This window comes from Cololabis saira, chromosome 3 (assembly GCF_033807715.1).
Source record: "Cololabis saira isolate AMF1-May2022 chromosome 3, fColSai1.1, whole genome shotgun sequence".
In the NCBI taxonomy this organism is placed as follows: Eukaryota; Metazoa; Chordata; class Actinopteri; order Beloniformes; family Belonidae; genus Cololabis; species Cololabis saira.
Window position 1 is genome coordinate 42782642 of NC_084589.1, and position 14011 is coordinate 42796652.

General features: G+C 39.8%; 1 protein-coding gene across 1 annotated transcript in view; it reads left to right on the forward strand.

Annotated features, from left to right (window-relative positions):
* Window positions 1-14011, forward strand: part of si:ch211-113g11.6 (uncharacterized protein LOC559008 homolog) — a 61982-nt gene that overhangs the window by 5176 nt on the left and 42795 nt on the right. The window contains exons 2-3 of the mRNA XM_061717563.1: window positions 1559-1698; window positions 5692-5754. Of these exons, the coding sequence (XP_061573547.1) occupies window positions 1559-1698; window positions 5692-5754 (203 nt within the window). The remainder of the gene's footprint in view (window positions 1-1558; window positions 1699-5691; window positions 5755-14011) is intronic.

Here is a 14011-nt window from a genome sequence, read left to right on the forward strand (position 1 = left end):
AATACCATTAATACTATAGACTGTATGTAGTTGTCACTCGAGAGGTTCATACATTCATACTTGTCATATACAGGATTGTCTCAGAAAATTTGAATATCGTGATAAAGTCCTTTATTTTCTGTAATGCAAAAATGTCATACATTCTGGATTCATTACAAATCAACTGAAATATTGCAAGCCTTTTATTATTTTAATATTGCTGATTATGGTTTACAGCTTAAGAAAATTAGAATATTCTGGGAATCTTAATCTTAAACTGTAAACCATAATCAGCAATATTAAAATAATAAAAGGCTTGCAATATTTCAGTTGATTTGTAATGAATCCAGAATGTATGACATTTTTGTTTTTTTTAATTGCATTACAGAAAATAAAGAACTTTATCACAATATTCTAATTTTCTGAGACAGTCCTGTATATGTGATATCTAACTCTCTAGACCAAAACTGTTTTTATTACCAGTTATAATCATCATCATCATCATCATCATCATCATCAGTCTGTTTTTTTTCTTCTGCAAACTGTTTGACAGTTTAACATGGGGATCATAGATCGCGGCAACACCGGGGTGGCGCAGACTCGGCGCAGAGCAGCGCGCATATTCGTTGCAAGTTGCTTGGTGACTGAAAAAAAAGTTTTTCCGGTCTGGCGCCGTTTTCCCATTCATTGTGTATGTGCTGCCGCTGCGCAAGGGCGCAGGGCTTTGCGCCGAGGTCGGCGGCACGCAATAGGGCGCACGCCCTGTGAGTCTGTGTGAGGAGCTGTGGGATGAGACTGCAGGCCTATCGGGACATCAATAAAAAGGGACAAAAGTGGAGAGAAATCTCCCAGAATTTGGACATACCTGGTGTGTTTAAAAGTGGTAGAAATGTGATATTCTTTTGCTCTTTTAACAATAAAATGTTAGTTTAAAATAAAATATAGCATTTCCCTGCCTCATATCAGGATCAATATTGAATCATTTATCAATATGTGGTTATGAAACTTTTTTTCGGTCGCCAAGCAACTTGCAACAAATATGTACGCGATGCGCGCAGGCGCGCCCTGCTCTGCGCCGTCTCTGCGCCGAATTTGCGCCCATCCCGGCGGTGTGCGCGGCGCAAACCGCGTTCTAGGTGAAAGCCGCTTTGCGCCTTGCTGCCACGGCAACCCGGCGGCAACCCGGCGGCAACCCGGCGGCAACCCGACGGGAACCCGGCGGCGTGCCTCCACTTGCGCCCTATGCCGCCACGCAAACTCGGCGGCCTGCGCCCTGTTGCGCGCCGCCGACCTCGGCGGCAGACCCTGCGCCCTTGCGCGGAGGCAGCACATACACAATGACTGGGAAAGCCGGCGGCGGCTGCCGCTGTGCGCCCTCTATGTGAAAGCAGCTCAATAGTTTAGTGAGCCAGTTGAACCACTTTGGTCCTATTTTATTAATATATTCAGACGTTTCCTCTTGTCTCTATAACATTTTGTGCAGCTCATTTAACATACAGTAAAATGAACCATGATGTGTCGTATTCATATTTACACCAATAATGTACTCTTAACTTATCTCTCTTGTTCTTCCCTTCAGAACGTTCCAGGTTTCACTTCCGAACCCCGGAGAACTACCTCAGCATGTTCCACCAGGACGGCAGTGACACCCTCTACGTGGGCGGGCGGGCAAAGATCTACGTGCTGAACTTCACAGACAGAGGCGTCCGTGACCTGCAGGTACAATTACAGTTCTGTTGACCCAACCAGCGTTAAAAGCTTGGGAGTTCAGGTATAAAAAAACTAAAAGTACGTGCGTCGGATGTTTTACATTACTGTAGAAAAAAAAACATTTTAAACTTTTAAATATTTTAACCCTTGTACTGTCTTTAGGTCAAAATGACCTAATGTTTCTCCCTTCCTTCTATCCTCCTTTCTTTCTTTTCACCCTTCTTTCTTTCTTCTTTCTTTCTTTCTTTCTTTCTTTCTTTCTTTCTTTCTTTCTTTCTTTCTTTCTTTCTTTCTTTCTTTCTTTCTTTTCTTTCTTTTTTTCCTTCCTTCCTTCCTTCCTTCCTTCCTTCCTTCCTTTCTTTCTTTCTTTCTTTCTTTCTTTCTTTCTTTCTTTCCTTCCTTCCTTCCTTCCTTCCTTCCTTCCTTCCTTCCTTCCTTCCTTCCTTCCTTCCTTCCTTCCTTCCTTCCTTCCTTCCTTCCTTCCTTCCTTCCTTCCTTTCTTTCTTTCTTTCTTTCTTTCTTCTTTCTTTCTTTCTCTTTCTTTTCTTTCTTTCTTCCTTCCTTCCTTCCTTCCTTCCTTCCTTCCTTCCTTCCTTCCTTCCTTCCTTCCTTCCTTCCTTCCTTCCTTCCTTCCTTCCTTCCTTCCTTCCTTCCTTCCTTCCTTCCTTCCTTCCTTCCTTCCTTCGTCCCTTCCTCCTTCCTTGACCCAAAGACAGCACAAGGGTTAAATACGAGTCCATGGACATATGGAGTTTTACCGGTTGTTACAGACTTGTTTAAATAACATAAGAGAATAAGCCATCATTCAATTTGTTTCCATGCTAGGCATCTTAGTATAAACACTAAGAAAATGGAAAGAGCACTCCACCACACACTAGACACGGCTAGTTTCCTTTACCAAGTATTTTCCAGTGAATAAACATGGCAGACAGAGGCAGAGTTGAAGGGCGGTCGCTAAGAAAAAGGTCAATAATGTGCTTTGATTTAAGGTTAAAGAAGGATTATTGTGTTGGTCGAATGTTAAATAAGAGGGGAAAGAAATCAAGCCCTGTGGCTTTATTCCAGTTTAACTGAACAAAATCTCAACTCTGAATTGATTGGTTGCTTTTCTACTTTCTGTTTGCTGAAGGCTCTGCTATTGATTTCTGCACCTTAGTGGTAAAGCATGATTATTGCTGCAAACTGAACTCACAGTAGTTTTGTACCAGTTTCAACAGAAAGGGAGTGAAAATGTAGTCAGTGAATAGTTAAGTAAATTAAATAATCACTGGGTCATCTTTTAAATATACTCCCTTTCCTGTTAGATATCAGGGGCAAAATGCTGTGTAAAATGGAAATCAGAAACAGAACGCAATGATTTGCAGATCTCATACACTCATATTTTACCGTCTGCAAAGATCTCTGAAGTGAGAAGATCAATTTGTGAAGTTTTAGGAGAGGAATGTTGTTCCTTTCTTGTGCCTTTATTATTGCACATGTGCAAGATCCTTATGCGTTTACGGTTAAAGCGACACTACGTAACTTTTCCACCTTAATATCATATTTCCAGAGTCATTGTGATCGTACATCAACTTCCAACAGGTTTAATGAACCTCTGTCATGGTCTGAGGGGTCTGTATCGCCTTCACTGGCACTATGTAACTTTGAGGAGCATGGTAGGAACCCTGCCACACTAAAAAACTACAAATCGTTACGACTTTGACTGCTTTACGGCATACGTCACTTCCCCCTCCTTCCCGATTCGCAGTCGAGATGAAAATGGGCGGGGCGTGGAGTGAGAGCTCCGCAGAAGCTGGTAACCCGTTGCTGCTGCAGCAGCTCCACACAACAGACGTGGAAAAAAGATCCTAATGGTTTAACTTTTCACCGCTTTCCTGCTCGGAGGCAGAACCACGGAGACCAAGTATCTGAGATAACAAAGTAAAAGAGTGAAAGAGTCGTCGGCTCGCTTTGGATCGCGGCTGTAACGACCAAACACCTTCCACACAGTAAAGCCTGAATTATGGTTCTGCGTTAAATCGACGCAGACCTATGGCGTAGGGTACGCGGCGACGCGCAACGTACGGTGCGTGTCGCCGCGTACCCTACGCCGTAGGCTCTGCGTCGATTTAACGCAGAACCATAAACAGCCTTAAACCACAAACACTCACGGGCGTCGGATCAAAACACGGGTTTTATTCCCCACTTCGCCAGCTAAACGCAGTTGCTGGCCAGCTCTCTGCGGTGCAATTAACCCCAATCTTCAGATAAAACTAGTTTGTTGAGGAAAAAATATTAAGTCTTATTTGTAGCTGCAGAGGAAAAAAATAATCTCACGAGGAAAACAAGAATATTGCTCACGCCTCGGAGCCTCTTCACCATAATATAGCAGTCAAAAAAAAGAAAAGAGAAGTAAGAGGGATACAAAACATGTACTGTATGTTGTACTATTATACAAATGTATTGAAACACATGGCTCTTCAGTAGGGATTAATTATTATTATAATTAATAATAATTAATAATCATTATTTTCTCCATATACCGCTCCCTGGCTTCCTTGTTTAAGGTATCCCGGTAAATTCCAGTTCCTTTCCAGCAGTTTAACATTTTTTTTTTGCGTTCCGTCTGTTCACTTGGTGAAACAGAAAAGCATCCCGTCTTCTATCAAAACAAATGCAGCGACGGGACAGGAGTTTTCCGGCAGTACGCGCTGGTGCTCATGGGAAACGTAGTGTTCTTCCTGGTAAAACACTACCACTTTTGTCCAAAAAATGCCGCCAAACTCAGAAAAGCTGAAAGTTATGTTGTGCTGCTTTAAGTGATACTATATTATAAAAACAAAAGTTCAAGTTCAGTTTATGTTCTATTGGGAATAAAATTAGTTTGAGATTTGCAAATTGTTGCGTTCTGTTGTATTTACATTTTAAACACTCCCAACGTTTTTGGAAATAGGGTAGTACATGTGCAGAATTCCATAAGGTCACGTGGTACTTAACTTTAAATACAACATGGCATTCTTTTGAAAGTATGTTCCTGCTAATTCTGTTTTGCTTTGAGCTGCTCAATGCAAACAAATCAAGTTGCTATCTTGTTGTGAAGACAAAAAGGCTGAGAGATATGATGGGCAGCAGGTGCTGATCCAGAACAGCAGATTCCAGTCAAGGCCGTAGAAGTTAGGGCATGCATTCATTAATGAAGCTGTAATGTTAATCACGCGCTTACATCTTCATCAGATTTTGACTTATCTCTGTCAGAGACTGATGATTACATAGTGTCGACAACAGCATCAATGTTAATTGAAAAAAACAGAAGAGACTGGAAATGCCTTGTCAGCCATAAATTAACATCTTGTATTTAATGCAAAGATTGCTATTTTACATTTGAGTTATCTTTGGATTTAATGAGAGAAGATTAAATTATGTGTTTGGCAACCTGGAACTGTTTTGATGACAACAGCATAGCTTTTTTCAGTTAGGTCAAAGGTGACTGGGTTGAGTTATCTAAAGTGCGGCATGGTTTGATGGAGCAAAACAGTAGGAAGGCACATTTTCAAAGTAGAAAACATCAACATTTGGCATAGGAACACAGGATGAAAGTGCAAAGACATGAAAAATGGGATTCAACGATCCAAAAAGCGGAATGTATTATTTAAGGGTCAGAAAACTCAATCATTTTGTCCATGTAGCAGAACCAAGGCTTACTTCAATAAAAACAACCATACTTTTCTACTGCTCTCTTCACATTCATAGCAGCAAGCTAATGGCAGATCCTTTTAGAGGTTAGTGGGGAAAAAATAAATTAAGAAAACTAAAAAAAGAAAAGTCAAAAAGCAGAGTGATAATGAGACATTGAACAAGAAATAATGAAATATTTGAGCGAAGAAGTCTTGAACAGCAACGCAGATATTTTTTGATTTTCTGTAAGGATTTTGTTTTAGACATTGCATTTTAGACCGTTTTGACATTGCAACAGTTCAACATGAGATAACTCGGCGCAAAACTAAACGTTCCTTCCTCCCACAGATCCCAGCGGCATCCGATCAGACTGCAATTGATACCTGCAAGGCAAAGGCCGCTCCACTTGAGGTAGAGACTCATCCTCGCTGTTGGCACTTCCATTCCTTCTGCAAAGCATTTTCTTTCACATGACCATCATCTGCTGTGCAACAATGTTACGTTTTCACTTTATTACTAATGCAGCTTCAGTTTCGGTATTAGCAGTAAAAAAAATGTATATTATATATGCCAATAAAATTAGGTGTAGAAATCAGTTTGTCATTGAATGGCTTTAAAACCACAACCTCATCTCCAAAACACAAACCAAATGTAGTTCAGTGAGTGGTTTAATGAAGTGGATAATAAGAAGTGATTCTACAGAGATGAAATTTTGAATTATAAACCAAATGAAGCTAGATAGAGAAAAATGATTAAATTGCTTATAAACCAATAAACCCTGTTAGCATGTAATGAAAAAGAAATGCCTTGGTCATCAACCCTAAAAAAACAGTCCCAGCTTTCTTTTTTTTAGTACACAGCTGTTGATTTTATTTCTTACATGCTTTGCTGTTTAATACGACGACGTATTAGGGCCAAACTAAGACGAAAAAAAAAAGTCATAATATTACGAGAATAAAGTCGTAATATTTTGAGAATAAAGGCGTAATATTACGAGAATAAAATATATTATAAATATATAAATATAACACAAGATGCTCAATATTCCTCATTTTAACACGGGGAGAAGATGCTCTTCCTGTTAGAGTTCTCATAAATTATATTCTCATAATATTACGACTTTATTCTTATAATATTACGACTTTATTCTCATAAATTACGACTTTATTCTCATAATATTACGACTTTATTCTCGTAATATTACGACTTTATTCTCATAATATTACGACTTTATTCTATTACGACTTTATTCTTGCAACATTATGACTTTATTCTCGTAATTTTATGACTTTATTCTCATTATATTATGACTTTATTCTCGTAATTTCCCAAAAAATTGTTGTCTTAGTTTGGCCCTAATACTCCGTCGTAGTTTAATGCCAAATCATATTCTGTCTTCGTTTTAGTGCTTTTTCTTCTTTTTTTTACTGGGCCTGTTGGTTATGCAGCACATTTATTCTGATTTAGTTAAAATGACATTGATTTATGTCCTCAACCATCTGGCTTCAGTCTTCAAATTTGAACGGTTTTAGCACACGGCCAGTTACGGGCAACAGTCTTTAGATTGATATGACTTGTGTGATACATTTAATGGTTGTCATTCATTTTGAAAAGATTATTTCAGACTGTTTTCAGCTGCTGATTGGGCAGCTGATCTGCCTGACTGTGGTCGGTCAAGCTAAGCCTGGATATGGTTATTTTTCAAGCTTCGGCTGATGCTGCGGTTTTATTCAGCCGTTGTTACTGCTCTGCTTCTGAGAACCAATATGTAGGCAACACGTCAGGACTTTGGGATTATACAGGTCAATAAAAGTTCAGACAGCAAAGCCTGCAGGTCACACACAAAACGACTGCATAATATCAGCCGTCGGTCAATGATGTCATGGCCATAGCCAACAATCGATGGCTCGAGCAGCATACTCTGTTTTATCTGAAGTCTGCAGTATTAATTGTAGTTGCAGTCTGTTGACAGGGATCAATGATAGCTGGACAGCCAGCTCCTTTATTCTTAAGGCAGACTTGTGCTTGGGCAGCCACCGTTATTGTGTTATGGTTGTGTATGTCATGCAACAATACTAGAAACTGAATTATAAGGGTAACAAAAAATGCAAGGAAATTTGTGTTTGGTAGATTGTTTCTTTGTACTTCTTGGAAAGAAATCTTATACCAATGGAAAGCCTGTTTATTTTCCAATTGTAAGGAATATGCAGAGCATTTTTTTTTTTTTACATGCAATTTTTTCCTGCCAATCTGTAACTGGTTTATTTCAATTACTTGTCCATGGTTATACTTAAGGAACAGGTATTCACCTGTCACGTGCCTTCTGATGTCTCTCCCACCAAGCTTCCTGCTGCTCTTAAAGGTATAGTCCTTGATGTTTGAGAGCTAGCAAGATTTGAAAGTGGCACCTCCTCTAAGCCTCCTCCTCCCCCTCCCAGCTTTAATCCTGTAAATTGGTCCAGGACCAGAGGCTTGGAAGCAGTGTGGGGATGGAGACGTTTCCATCCCCGCGAGAGTGGACAGTGGAGAGCGGGTGGCGGTGCGCTGCAGGTTCTAGAGCCACGGCGTAGCCTACGCCGTACGCCGGGATGGAGACGCCGGTGGGCAGTCTCCATCTGCCCCCCCCTAAAACTGGCCTCGCTTACTGGTGAATGAGACATGGGGTAGTTTTGTTGAAAATGTGCTGTCCAAAATGTCCTGGAAAACTCGATTCCTGCAAATGCGCGTTCCCCAAAGTTTGTGGGGGCGTGGCTTTGGACAGAGCGCTGACGGGAGGGGGAGGAGGGGGCGGGGCTTAGAGGATGTGCCACTTTCAAATCTTGCTAGCTCTCCAACATCAACGACTATACCTTTAACCCCCCCCTCTCTTCTTCCCAGCTTCAAACTGGGGATTTGTTAGAACAGTCATCACACACACCTCACGTCTTCATTGCAAGAGTTGACTGACTGAAAGTAATTTTTAGATGTTACGACCGGCTCTTAAATCAAAGCAGCTCGGAAAAGGGCAGTAACATAAATACCCCAAATTATTAACAAAAAGGTAACATGTTAACAATCATAATGTATTTCAAGGACTAAACAAGTGCTAATTAACTAAAACAATGACTCATAACAGTGTGCATAACAGCTCAAGCCAACACAAAGCAAGGCGGCCCAGGAGCGGTCCTGGTTACAGATCGCTCCCCAGCACCCGGAGTTCTGGTCTGCTGGCTCCTTATATCCCAGTGTTGGCTGCTCCTGATTGGTGGATTGGCCGACGAATCCTCCCACATCAATCAGCCTTCTCCAGCCCGGGTGAACGGCATCTGGCAATGAGGTCCTGCTGCAGAGCAACCTGTGAACTGTTGCAGTCAACATTCACACAGACACAGTGACAGGGAGGACAAATCCCCAGAACACCCGCACAGCCGTAACATTAAAAAGACCATGCAACATTCTGCAAAATATACGCAAGATTATCTGTAAAATGCTGTTTGCAAGATACACACACAAGATGCATGGATTATTGTCTTTTTTCAGGACAAATGGGTGGGGTTTCACTTGTCAGTGCCTGCAGCTAAGGATGTACTGTTTCATATTTCATAAAGATGGCACTCCTTTGCAATCTTCGCAACTTCTTCCTTTTCTTTCGATCAGCAATATTAGTGAAAGTGTTGTACCCGAGTTAGCCGAAAGGCTAATTTTTATCGACTTTTTTTTAAAATAAAATAAAAAATGCACAATAGACATAAACACAAATACCGCATGCATGATATATCACAACAAAGACAGATACAGTGCAAAAATAGAATAGAATAAAACAAATGAATACAGTACAATCATCTTAAAAATCATCTGTGTGTGTATGTATTTATTTTAGCTTAGTCTCTTACCTTTTAATCTTTATTCTGATGTAGCCTTCTTATTTGGAAATGTTTTATTGATTATATCTTAATAATTTTTCTTTTAGATTGACTATTTTACACCAGTCCAGGGACAGCAGATGCAAAATAGCCTTTTTTGCTAATTCTGGCATATTTTACATTTGTTTAAATGTATTATAAATGTGCATTGTCCCTGATAACTAAACCTTTAAATAAATAAATAAATAAATAAAATAAACCAGTCAAACTGGCTAGCATACAGTTTTAAATTACATTTAAAACTGTATGCTAGCCAATTTGGCTGGTTTTAAGATGATTGTAAAACCAGCCACCCCTCTCATTGCGTTGTCATCTTGGAGGGTAGAGATCGGTCCCAGACTGTAGAGATGTGGGATTGCCACTGGTTGGAGAATCAATATCTCTTTCCATTAAGACTGGTTCCACTGATGACATGCCTCGTTTTTCCAGTGAGGAAGATGCTGCTCCACCATCACGCTGCCTCCACCAAAGGTTGTTACTCCATCTGTGATTGATCCCAAGATCCAACTTTAGGCAAGAATCTGGACCATTGTTGAATAAAACCTCCACATGTTCAGGTTCCAGTGCTCGTGTTGCCGACATCGGCGCAGATGGGACTGACAGTGAAGGGCAGTTAGGGCTGCAGCTATCGAATATTTTAGTAATCGAGTATTCTACTGAAAATTCCATCGATTAATCGAGTAATCGGATAAAACATATATTTGTTTAGTTAAAGAGCAATTATGAATATACATAAGATGTTAGATGTTAATTGACATCACTAAGACTAAATTATATAATCCAGTAGGTTCATGGCTGTGCATTTAAAAACCCTGAACCTACACCAGTCGACCAAATTCACTGCCTTCACTCAAAAAACTAAGGATCTTACCAAGAAATATTCTTATTTCTAACCTAAAAATGCCATTACACCTGATAACACACATCACTTAAAATGTTAGGTGTTTTTCCCACGTGTTTCAATTGAACTTTCATTTGTGTCAAGCTAATTTTAAGTTCTAGTTAAGTTTTAAGTTAGAGTTTTGGCAGTGTTCAAAATAAAATTATGAGACCTGCTGTATTGGAGCACATTAGGCACCAGTGCTGCTTGTTTTATCCATGAATGACTACAGAGATAAAATGAAATTAAAACTACCCAGTTAGCTTTATTACGTTTTTATTTTTCTGACATTTTCTGCCTTTTCTTTTAGTTAAAACTGTAGCGGGAACAGATGTTTATATACTGGGTAAATGCTGATTTATGGTTCCGCGTTACAGCAACGCAGAATGGTGCGCGTCGCTGCGTACCCTACGCCGTAGGCTACGCCGTAGCCGTGGCAACGCCAGCCGGACCGGCGCTCTCCGCCCTTGCCGGAGAGCGGCGTAGACTCTGCGTCGATTTAATGCGGAACAATCATTTTGGCTTTAGAGGGGGAACATATAGGAGAACGGACAAGAAGAATATAGCGTGGATTAAAAATAAAAGTTATGCACTGAACTACATTAGTCTCCCGTCTGGGCCATTGCAGACTGCCTGAGCACATATATATATATATATATATATATATATATATATATATATATATATATATATATATATATATCTATGCCTGAGCATGGCATGTTACTAAAACCAAACATACCCGCCGCCACTTTCTCCCCCCTTTAACGTGCGCAGCGCATGGATTTATGGCGCAGCGTCAGCGCGTTGTGTCGCATTAAATGTGGTCCGGGCGTAATACGAGGCTTTGAGCTGGTGAAATTAAACGAAAAAAATAAAATAAATAAATAAATTAAACGATTCCTCGAGGCAGAGAAAATTCCTCGATCATTTTTTGTAATCGAATTACTCGAATTATTCGAGGAATCGTTTCAGACCTACGGTATATAGAACCCAAACAGGCCTCCTGGCAGCTCCATGAGACCAAAGCTTGGCTGTGTAGAGTCTCTTCTGGATTATCTGGGCAGAGAGCCGTCGGCCGTATTATCCTGCAAACCCAGACTGCAGATCTGTGAAAGACAGACTACAGTACCAGAAGATCAAAACAAAAGTGTATTTGTTCTCTGGAAAGGGTTGTACTGGAATTAATTGCCCTTCAGGGATAAATAAAGTTTATTGAATTGAATTGCGTAGCAACAGCAAAAGAAGCTGCTTGGCATTAGCAGGGAAGATTTGACACATTTTTCTTTGGGCACAACCCACATATTCAGCTCTGCAGCTCATCCCACAAATGTTCCTCACAAATGTGGCAACATTTAAAAGGGAAATAAACAAATATTTATTGCCAAGAAGCATTGTTAGATCAAAGAAATAATCTATGAAACAAAAATGTCCTTGCTTTTTGTGCTATTATTGTTAAACCTTGGTCTATGGGCCGTGGGAAATGCAAAATTGGAAAGGGTTATTGTTAAAAAGATGTAATCTTCACACAGAATTCTGACTTACAGTTTGGAACTCTAAGTAGGAATCTTAACATTTAACTGATGTACATTTAAAACTGGTTTTACAATTTTTTTGTCATGTTTTTGCTTTATTCTTTGTTTCCTTTCTTTATTCTTCCGTTTACAATTCTATTTTCTATAATAAATACTCTGGTTTTCAGTGCCAACTATCTAACTTCCGGCTTAAATCAATCATCCATCCATCCATCCATCCATCCATCCATCCATCCATCCATCCATCCATCTTGTATACCTGCTAATTCTCTACAGCAGTGGTCCTCAACGTTTTTTCAGTGATGTACCCCCTGTGAAATATTTTTTCAGCCTAACCAGCGCAAAGCACTTTTGGTTGTAAAAAAAAGACCTAAAACAGAGCAGTGTGCCATCAGTAACTGATTTATTAAACATAAAAATATTGCTGCTATGCTTCAACCACGACTCCATCGTTGGTCCAGGTGATTGACAGGTTAGGTGGAACCATCCTGGTGTGGGGGATACTCTGCAGTTTTAGGATAATAAGTTGAACAGCCTACTCCTGAAGATAAAATTCATTTTATGAATTTAGACTTATATTTTCCTCAATTATTTATGAAATATTTATTTTTAAAGGATTTTTGCATGGATGCTACTTTTTAAATACATGTAATTTTAAAATCTCACGTACCCCCTGGAGTGCCTTCACGTACCCCCAGGGGTACGCGTACCCCCATTTGAGAACCACTGCTCTACAGGGTTACTGGACTCTGCTGAGACCAGTACAACTCATTACAGGCCAAAATACATAAATAAATACAGGAGACCAAACAAACACATGATCTAAAATAGGCTAAAACATCAATGATTCTAAATGCTTCACCAATGTTGAAATGATGAGTCTGAAAACCTGCACAATACATTTGCCAGCGCAGGAGAGCAGAGCAAGTAGACATGCCAACACAAACATTTGCCTGCCGCTGTTCCAGCGTGGCCCCTTAAGCAGCAGCCTCAATCCATCATTATGTGCCATATTCCATCATTACGTTTCTGCATGCTGCTCTTTCTGTAGCACAAATGGTCCATTTACAATACCTATGATTTTACCCAGGATCGCTTTTTTCTTCTGAAAGCTTTGTATTTTCTGAATAAGCCTAACCACTGTGTAATATGTATCAACAAGATTGTTCCTGGTGCTTCAAGTTGAATATATCTGCCTGTGAGGTAATTTCAAATTGGACCCATAATGTCCTACAACCTTTGAAAACCCGTATCAGTAAATTATTTTTATGCTTATGATGTGTTTTGGGAGCCAGCAGCATGTTAAGCTGGAGGAAATCTCTGAAGCATATATTAGCAAAACCGAACAAACCTCAAGTGGCTGCAAAGCCTCAGATAACAAAGCTGCTGAGCAACTTTCAAAGACGTAATGTGGTGTTGAATTGAGCGTCATATACAAGGAGAGAGTCAACATTTTTTATAGGTCTGAAACCTTGTAGTTCATTATGAACACAGGAACAATGAAACAAACCTTGAGATGAATCTTGATAGTATAAGTAAATTTCAAGTAAATGTATTAATGGATAGCCCCTTGAGATGAATCATCTTGTTTTCGAGGGGGTCCAACAAAAAACATACAACACAGTACAAAACAATTATGTACAACATACATAATACATAAGGCTCTCACACACCAGTCCCCAAGACCCTCCACACCCGAAGAACACAAGTAAACACTGCATATAATGCAGTAATAGCAACAAGAACAATATTAATATTAATAATAGTCATTATCATCATCATTATGATACAATATATGAAGAAATAGATACATTATATATAAAATAAATAAATACAAATAAAATGAGAAGGCAATACCACTAGAGGCAACTACATGGTTTATCGAGGTTGGAATATAGTGAGTTTTTAAAGAGGTGTAATGAATTAAGTTTTCTTATATTAATGGGTAAGTTGTTCCAGTCTGATGGGGCTTTAAACTTAAAAGCCCGTCTGCCAATTTCTTTAAATGTTAAAGGAACGAAAAAGAAGGGTTGCTGAGTGTTTCTAAGAGAATATGAGGATGTATATGGAATCAGACATTGTTTTAAGTAAGATGGATAACTAAAATGTATACATTTGAATATGAGTTGGAGCCAGTGGTATCGTCTTCTTGAGCTGAGGGGTAACCAGTATAACCAGTAGAAATGGCTCAATGGCTTTTTTCAATTTGAAAGCAGCTACATGCTCTCAGAGCCGTCTGGGAGATTTGCAAGGCCCTGTGCAAAATGGCCACGGGGGGCCCTCGCACGCTCGCTAGACTCACGCGCGCGAAATATTTGGGTTTTTCGGGTCGGATTGGGTGTCTATATGTG